General features: G+C 44.1%; 1 protein-coding gene across 4 annotated transcripts; it reads right to left on the reverse strand.

The window, feature by feature from the left end:
- Positions 1–1,068: 1,068 nt before the first annotated feature.
- Positions 1,069–8,133, reverse strand: MSANTD4 (Myb/SANT DNA binding domain containing 4 with coiled-coils). Of its 4 annotated transcripts, none has more exons than XM_032099295.1 (3): positions 8,057–8,133; positions 4,749–5,377; positions 1,069–3,029 (listed from the first exon to the last, which is right to left on the reverse strand). In XM_032099295.1, exons 2-3 carry the CDS (start codon positions 5,208–5,210, stop codon positions 2,454–2,456), a joined length of 1,038 nt encoding a protein of 345 aa, XP_031955186.1. In that variant the 5' UTR covers positions 5,211–5,377; positions 8,057–8,133; the 3' UTR covers positions 1,069–2,453. The 4 variants fall into 4 exon arrangements, with proteins under 4 accessions (XP_031955186.1, XP_031955185.1, XP_031955184.1 ...); XM_032099294.1 differs by lacking the exon at positions 8,057–8,133 and adding an exon at positions 6,908–8,042; XM_032099293.1 differs by lacking the exon at positions 8,057–8,133 and adding an exon at positions 6,642–8,042.
- Positions 8,134–8,627: the final 494 nt, after the last annotated feature.

Consider the following 8,627-nt stretch of genomic DNA (forward strand, 5'->3'; position numbering starts at 1 on the left):
AGGTCAGTGCAGAAGGAGGGGCAGGAGGTGCTCCAGGTGCCAGAGCTGAAGCTCCCCTGCAGCCCATGGTGCAGATCATGGCAATGCACCTGTGCCCCTCAAGCCCATGGGGGAGCAGAGATCCACCTGCAGCCCGTGGAGGAGCCCACATTGGAGCATGTGGAAGCATCTGAAGGAGGCTGTGACCCCGGGGGAAGCCTGCACTGGAGCAGGCTCCTGCAGGAGCTGTGCAGAGGCGCTCACACTGGAGCAGGTTTTCTGGCAGGACTTGAGACCCAACAGGGGAGCCACATTGGAGCAGCCTGTTCCAGAAGGAATGCACCCTGTGGGAGCCACACTGGAGCACTTCATGAAGAACTGCTGTCTATGGGAAGGATTCCTATTACAAAAATTCATGGAGGACTGTCTCCCGTGGGAAAGGCCCCATGCAGGAGCAGGGGAAGAGTGCAAGGAGTCCTCCCCTTGAGGAAGGAGAAGAGACAGTGTGTGATGAAGTGATGGCAGTCCCCATTCCCTCCTGTATCACTTGCAGAGAGAGGTAGAGAAAATCAGGAGTGAAGTTAAGGCTGGGAAGAAGGGAATGCTGTGGGAAAGGTGGTTAAAGATTTGGTTTTATTTCACTCTCTTTTACTCTTAACTGATTGGTAGTAAACTAATTTCCCCAAGTGGAGCCAGTTTCGCCCATGACTGTAATTGCTGAGTGATTTCTCCCTGCTCTAATCTTCACCCATGAGCCTTTAGTTATATTTTCTTTCCCCTGTCCAGCTGAGGAGTGATAGAGCAATTTTGGTGGGCACCTGGCATCCTATTGAGGTCAGCCCACCACATTCAGGAAGAAAAAACTCCAAAATTTTCCCCAGGGCATTTCTATCTGGTTGGTGTCTCCCTCCTTTTTCCTCTCTCAAGTAAGTCCCAGCTGACTGAAGTCAGACTCTGAAGTGCCCCATCTTTCTGACTGACTACACAAGGAATACAGGCTTCAGCAACTTTGGGGTGCTGCAGTGTTCAGTATCCAGGTTTCTCTTCAGATATAGCCTTGTTTCTCTGTGAAGAAAGCCTCAAGAGCCATTTGGAGTGTAGTAGTCAAATTTATTTCCACTGTAGAAGCACACTTGTTTCAGTAATAAAAAAATAATCTTTGCAGAATAAAAGTAAACCTGTAGTGGTATAAATATATTTACTTGCACAAGAATTTACCTAAGTCACTCGACCTACATTTAGACTTAGTATTCTCACAGTCCTAAATTTCCAATGGAGTTAACAAGATAGTTACTTGCAGAACGATGAGAAAGGTGAAGTCTGGCTCAGTTGGGATTTAAACACACATGAAATAGTAGAAAGCTTCCTTGGTTGTTTTTTTTGTTGTATGAATACATTGCTTATGAAAAATACTTACAGCCTTCAGCACTGACCATTTCTGTTCATCTAATTAAAATATATTACATAGAGAGCCACAGAAGCATCTTCTGGCTGCCTTGCAGACATGGCCTTGGTGCTGGCCAGGCAGAACCACCAATGAGTGTGTAAGTGTTCAAGCTCAGCTCTTCTTAGGCTGTGCTCAGTCTCCATGTCTCCATTCCTGAGACTCCCATCACCAGCTACTGCCTTTCAAGGAACAAAGAAACTCTAGCAATTTCCTTTAGGGGATCATCACAGACTCATTAGACAGCATGCCTGATCAATCAGTAAATCCCTGTGCTACACTAACCCAGGTGCTCTACTCCATACAGCATTTTTAACAACCTGGTGAAACCAAGTCCAGCTTTATAGTAGGTATGGCTGATGTGCAACTTCACCTAATATGAATACGTCATGCAAAAAAAAAAAATAAACAACAGAAAAAACAAACCTATTTTCTGCACTCCCATTCAGTTCAAGCCATGGAACAACAGTAAACACAACTGCAACAAATTTAACTTGTACTTTAACTTCTAGATAACTCTTCAACTCTTTTTCCCAATTGTGGGGGTAGAGGAAAAAAAAGGGGGAAATAAAATGTAATGAATCAATCTCATAATGACTCTGTATTCCCATGTTCTGCCTAAATTATACTTCTTTATCATACAGGCTATCGTCAGCACCATGTCCTCACAACAAATGCTGATTTATCTTGATCCTTCCTTACTGTTAGTACAGTGACAAAGAAAATACAAGGTTCAGCCTTGATCCTTCTCAAGGCCTCTATGAGGAGGACACCGAACTAACACAGCACAATACTGAAGACAAGAGAACATAACACTTAAGTTCTGATACACTGAAAAGCAATTTCACACATAAGCTCATTTATGTAGGCACACTGACATATTGAGCACCATTTTTTTTGCAGATCAACATCAACATTCAACTCTGAACAGAAGAATGTTAAGCCTCTAGGAGAGTTTCAGTATTAAGAAACAAACTACTTCTAATTTAGAAACATCAAAACACTAATGTTGACACCTTAGCTGAGACGTTCACTGCAAGTGACCCTCTCTCTGAATTCGAAGGCGCTCCTTCTCCACTTGCAAGCGTTCCTTCTCAATCTGCAGCTTCTCTGACTCAAACTTGAGGAACTGCAGCCTCTCTTTCTCTAACTGCAAACGTTCCTTTTCAAGTTTTAACTTTTCAGTTTCTAGATCCAGAGGCTGCATGATGGGTTTTTCTGTTTGGGGGAGGTCATTTTCCAGGGCAGGTTTTTCAGCATGCAGAGTCTCTAGCCTGAGTTTCTCCCACTCAATCTGAAGTCGCTCCTTCTCAATCTGAAGCCTCTCACGCTCCAAGTCAACGTGCCGCAACCGCTCCTTCTCAATCTGCAGGCGCTCCTTCTCCACTTGCAGCCTTTCGGCTTCGATGTCCAGTCGCTGTTTCTCCAGCTCCACCTTTTGCTTCTCCAGATTTATAAGCAAGTGAGAATCTTCATACGCTAGCCTAGCTTGAGCAGAGCTCAAATTTCCAAACTCTTCAATGTGGGGGAAGTCTGGTAGGTCATTTTCCTTTTTCGAATCTGGCAGAACTGATGACAGTATTTCTTCTTCTTCCTCAATAGGAAACTGGAGAGAGGAATGTGACAGACAAGAATTACATTCCAGTCTTTATGTCAGAATAAATTTGTTACACACAACTTGACTGGAAAGAACATACTGCGTTTTTTCATCTTTAGAACTATTCAGAAGTGTTTAGCTTGTATGTTGTGAAATAACCATGCTAGGTGAGAAGATTTTTCTATCATTACACAGGAAGAGAAACAGGCTTTATCTGCAAGTTAATATCTGGTAAAGAAAACCAGAAAATCTTGTCAGCGAACATGCAAGAACATACAGAAAATACTGAACAGTTGTTATTACAGATCATTCAGAACAACTGATAGAAAATTGGATCTAGAAGACCATATGTTGTTCCTACCTTTCATAGAGCTGAGTGACATTTATGTAAGCCACTAGGCATTTGTTGTGACTAATTATTTATCAGAGCAGATGGATCCATCGGCTATGTGTTATGTAAGCTAACCTAACCTTCACTAACTTGGGGTATTCCATTCCTAAAAAACATTTAATACTGACATTTTTCACAAGCTCCTAACCCTTCCAACTCTATTAAGTGGATCAATAAGCAGGACTTGTTTAACCATTTTGTATTATCACATTTGCTGTAAAGCTATTTGTGACGCAGATGATGAGGTGGTTAGGACCACTGCTCTCAGCAGACTGTAACATTTTGTGTAGAATCATAGCCCTTATGTGCTACAAATCCATAGTACACAAGAGATAAATGGTCTCCCAGTATGTATGCTGCAAGAGAAAGGCAAACTGAGGAAGGTGAGTGCTCAGAAAAACCTTTGAACTAGGAGAAACACTGCCAGTCCTCTAGCATTAGAGAAAACATACACTGTTCCTCAGCACTGTCTGACAGTAGTTCTCACTACCATTTAACAGCTTACAGATTTTTTCCCAGCACACGTATCAACAGAGTTAAGACAGGAGTTGCTTCCCCACTCCTCCCACTCAAAAAAAAACCCAACAAAAAACCTCTCCCGCAAAAACCCAAAGCAATAAAAATACCCCAAGCAAAATTGTTTGGGTACCCCTTTTTGAAAAGGGACCTATGTATTTGAAGAGGAACAGCAAAAGTATTCCAACATTTCACTGCACTCCAGCTGGTTGCCTTTCCCAGGACAGTCACTGTACTACTAGGAGTATCAACCTGTCTACAGAATCCACTACTGCTTGTCAAACTCACTAAAATTCTGACAGAGAGGAATAGGAATGACTGACTGACTAATTCAAGCAATGTTTTCATCTCCTGTAGGTTCATTTTAAGAAATGGAAACAGTATCATAGTTCTTTCTGTATTTCATTTCTCTCTGTACCTGCAGGTAACATATACTTTCATTTGTTAAAGATGAGCCCTTCTCCATTCATCCATCGAGGCAGCCTGAATATTAAACTGACCAGTTTCCTTCAACAGTGTATTTTCATTGCATTGACTCAACTAATTCTTATGTGTGACACATTCAAATGGAAAATACATATGCAAAGACATACTCAAAGTTTAGGGATATCAAATCAATAATCAACATCCAAGACCTTACATACAACTGCAAGTTGCTAGATTTGAATACCATGTCTCTGAATAATATTTACTTCTACAGTTTAATTCACACATTCACAAAAAAGAAGAAACAGATGCTATGAAGAAACACAGTAAAAAGCCTTATGCTGAAATGAAGCAAAGACCATATTGCACGTAGCTCATGCATGTCAGTCACTCACTTCGAAATTCTGCGGATCCTCCTCTTCCTCTTCTACTTTGATTTCTGTTAAAGATCCACCGGCTTCTCTGAAGTCAGTGATATTCTGCCATTCAAAACTAGATTCAATTGCAAATCCCATTTTCTCATCCATGTCTTCATTGAGAGAGTCATCTAAATTGGATGAAGGAAGGTGAAACCCAGCACCTACCACTTTGATGTTTGCATTCAGACGTTTTCTCTTCATGAGTGCTCTCCAGTCAAGGTATCGCCTTTTCACTTCTGTCCCTGTTCTTTGCTCTCCTTCACCTACAGCATTGACACACTCTGCTATTTCCTCCCAAGCTTTCCGTTTCATCTCATTAATTGTTGTATTAAGTTGCTTCGAAAAGAGTACTTCTCTCCTTTTTCTGATTTCCTTAAGGAGAGTTTGAGTTTCCTGAACACTAAAATTGCTTTTTCTTTTTCTTTTTAACTGTTTCATTTTTTCCAGGCTTAACCTAATAATTTCACCACACCAGATCACTGAGATGATCTGACACTAATCAGCTACTAATATAAATAAATTTAAAAGCAAATGAAAGCAGAGCTCAGTTCTTGTGAAGTAAATTTTCTCTTCACTTTGTAGTATTTTTCTATTTGTCAGGCTTCCTAAGAGAAAAAGAGCAAACAAGATAAATCTCCAAGGTATACACCATATATTTTCATTTAACAATTTGACTCCTAAGTCATCATTTAAGGAATGTGTATTTGGAACTGTTTATTTGATAAAGGAAAACCATTTTGTTAAACTTTGAATATAAAGTAGTCACAGATAGTTCCTCTAATCTCCTATGAATTATAAAACCATTAATTATCCACCTCATGAACTGCTAAGGTTGATTTTGTATTTCCATTACAAAAGTACAGTTATTTTCCTTCAGCTCTTCAGAGTTTTGCCAGTTGGGACTTCCTTAAGACTGAAATTTGACACACACATTTCAGTTTGAATCCTAAATTACTTCCAAAAGAGCTGAAATTGTTATATCATTACCTCAAAAACATGAAACGTTTAGGGGACTGAAATTTCTGAGACACATTCTAAAGAAGACACCATTTCCATTAAAAAAAAAGGTAAATTAATATGAAAGGTGGACATTTTCAAGGCTCTTCTAACTTATCATAATCATAAATAAAAGAACTGGAGCAATCCTGTTGAGTGTCATAAAACAACTACTAGTTCAAACAACTGTCATTCATTAGAGGCATTCTCTAGAACACATCTGATACAAGCCCCTGGATTTCCCAGTGAAACATCAGCAAGACCTATATATTTTAGAACTCATGACTACTAACTTCCAGTTGGTAAGGACATCCTGCCTCTTTAACTCTTTCCTTTTTGAAAGCACACTGCCTGGTTAAGGACAATTCCTTCCTAATTATTATAAATGGGGTTAGTGAATTGTCTTAACAGTATATTTACTCCCAGAGATAGCTCTGTGTACCTTTCTGATATATTAACTAAAAAACATTATTATCTAATAAAAGCTGAGATTTGGGATATTCAGTTCTTTGCCATTGCCAGATGGTCTCCAGGATATTACTCTTCAATGAGGAAAAATGAGCTGTTACATACTCAAGGTACCTAAGAGACAGGAATGTAAATAAGCTAGGATTTGTACACATTCTAGATAGCCACAGGAATAAAAAAATAACATCCTAAATCTCAGCAGCTGGGATAGCGTTAAAGCACGTACTAGTAGCTGGGACAACACTGTGTTTTGGATTAGTGTGACAATAATGTTGGCAACACACCAATGTGTTGGTTCTGGTTAAGCAGTGCTCATTTTAATCCCAGGACTTTTCAGTTTCTCATGCTCAGCCAGTGAGGAGGTGCACAAGAAGCTGAGGGTGAACCGCAATGCAAAATGCGTACCTTAACAGTTTGGGTAGAAATGTGAAGTGCTGGCTAAAAAAAAAACCCCAACTCTGATGATATCATAAAGACTTCAAGGGTCTTCCAGAAAAGATGGCTACATAGAGCTTTGAGTCTGGGCCTGTCAGGCCAAAAGCAACCTGTGATCAAGAAGGCTCTCATCACTGTACCAAAGAAACACAAACTGTTCGGGTTGAAAAGAAACAAGTACTGTAAAACAAAGCTGGAAACTCCATAAACAGATAGAATATACATACACTGAATACCTTAGGCACAGTTAAAGACGGAAGCATCTTCATTCTGCCTCTGTCTTTTCTGTCTCCTTTGTTCATACCTTATTGTCTGACCACGTGTTGGACCAATAAAAATAGAAAAATTAACAAATCCACCAAACAAGCAATGAAGCAAACAAAAAGATCCATACATTCACCAGGACTGGAGGACTGTTGCTAGCATCACACTCGAATAATCCTTTACAAAAAAGACTTTTTAAAAAAGATGAAGTCTTGATGATTTTTTAAAATAAGCTTGCAGGGCTTATGCTTGAATTAAAAAAACATTCAAATTACGAGGACCTGTTGTCTCTTAAGTTTTTTTAAAAGAAAATCAGAGAGTCTGAGTAGCTTTGCCTAAGGCTTTCTAGAAAACTTTGCGTGTGATTCCTAACAGATGGCTACATTGGCTTGGAGCAACTTACGCTTTTCTACAAAGGCTTTAGTATAAGAGAATCTGGGTGCTGCACAACACATCACCCAACGCAGCCGTGCAAGAAACCCGCGGTTTACTCAAACGAAAAAGCAGGCACAGAAGGGAACCAACACCTAAAAGGATAATTCAGCGAAGCAGGGAGAAAGCACGGAAGATGGGAAGCAGTTGGGGATTCAGGCTATTGAAGGCACAGACTTCTCAGGCCTAAGTTCCCCTTCCCCTGAACCAGCCACGGCCACGAAGGGAAGAGAAAACCTCATCCCTGCGCGGGAAGCGCGCTTCGGAGGCGTGAGGGCGGGCACAGCCGCGGGTCCGGGGCCAGCTCGGTCCCACCCAGAGCGCTGCAGGAAAGCAAGGCGGCAACAAAGGGAGGCGAGGGCACGGCCGGCTGCCCCGGCCAGCACAGCCCCCGAGTCCCGGGGAGCGGATGGGCCCATGGGCCCTACCGAAAGCCAGGGCCTCTCCGGCCGGCGGGACTCTGCGACTCTCCCGGGAAAAGGAGGAACGGGACCTTGCCCGTGGGGAGAAAAGACGGTGGGCAATCGCCTCATCACCCCCAAGGGCCGAGGGCGGCGGAGCCCAACCGCTCTACCCCCGCAAGGGTACCGGGGGCTGCCCACACGCCGCGGGGGGAGCGCCCGCCCCATCCCCGGGCCGGTCTCGCTGCCCGCCCCACCCGGTCCCCGGGGGCCGCGCGCGCGACTCACCTGCGCCCAGCACTCCCCTCCGGGCCGCCGGTCCTTTAACGGCTACCGTCCTCCCATTGGGCGAGCCGCCTGCCTATCATTCTTCTCCGCACGCCTATTGGTGGTCCGTGTCCGCCGCTTCCCCCGCCCCGCCCCGGCGCGCCAGGCGGGCGGAATCCCCATCGCTCCTCCGCCGGCGGGGCCGCGCCGCGCAGATGCCGGGCAGCCATTGGCTGCAGCCGCCGCCTCTCTCCCCCAGGCCTGCCGCTGACTGGCTGCGCGCTGCCGTGGCCCGCCCCCCTCATCGAGGGACCCTCCGCGGGGTCGGGTGGGGTGGGTTTGGTGCGGCCGCTCCGCCGCAGGGCGCGGCACAGGGAGGGGCTCGGCGCTTCTTGGCGGCGGCCTGCAAGGGCGGGAGAAGCTGGGTCAGCTGGAGCGTGCGGGATAACCGTGCGGGATAACCGTGCGTAAGGCACCGGTGTGGCCGGCGGGTTTATGATGCTGCTGCCCAGAGCGAGCGCGCATCAACCGGGTGTTCCTCCCGAACTGGCGCGGTTTGTCATTAAAATGGAGAAATGACGTTTATCAGACA

Source organism: Corvus moneduloides, chromosome 2 (genome assembly GCF_009650955.1).
Source record: "Corvus moneduloides isolate bCorMon1 chromosome 2, bCorMon1.pri, whole genome shotgun sequence".
In the NCBI taxonomy this organism is placed as follows: Eukaryota; Metazoa; Chordata; class Aves; order Passeriformes; family Corvidae; genus Corvus; species Corvus moneduloides.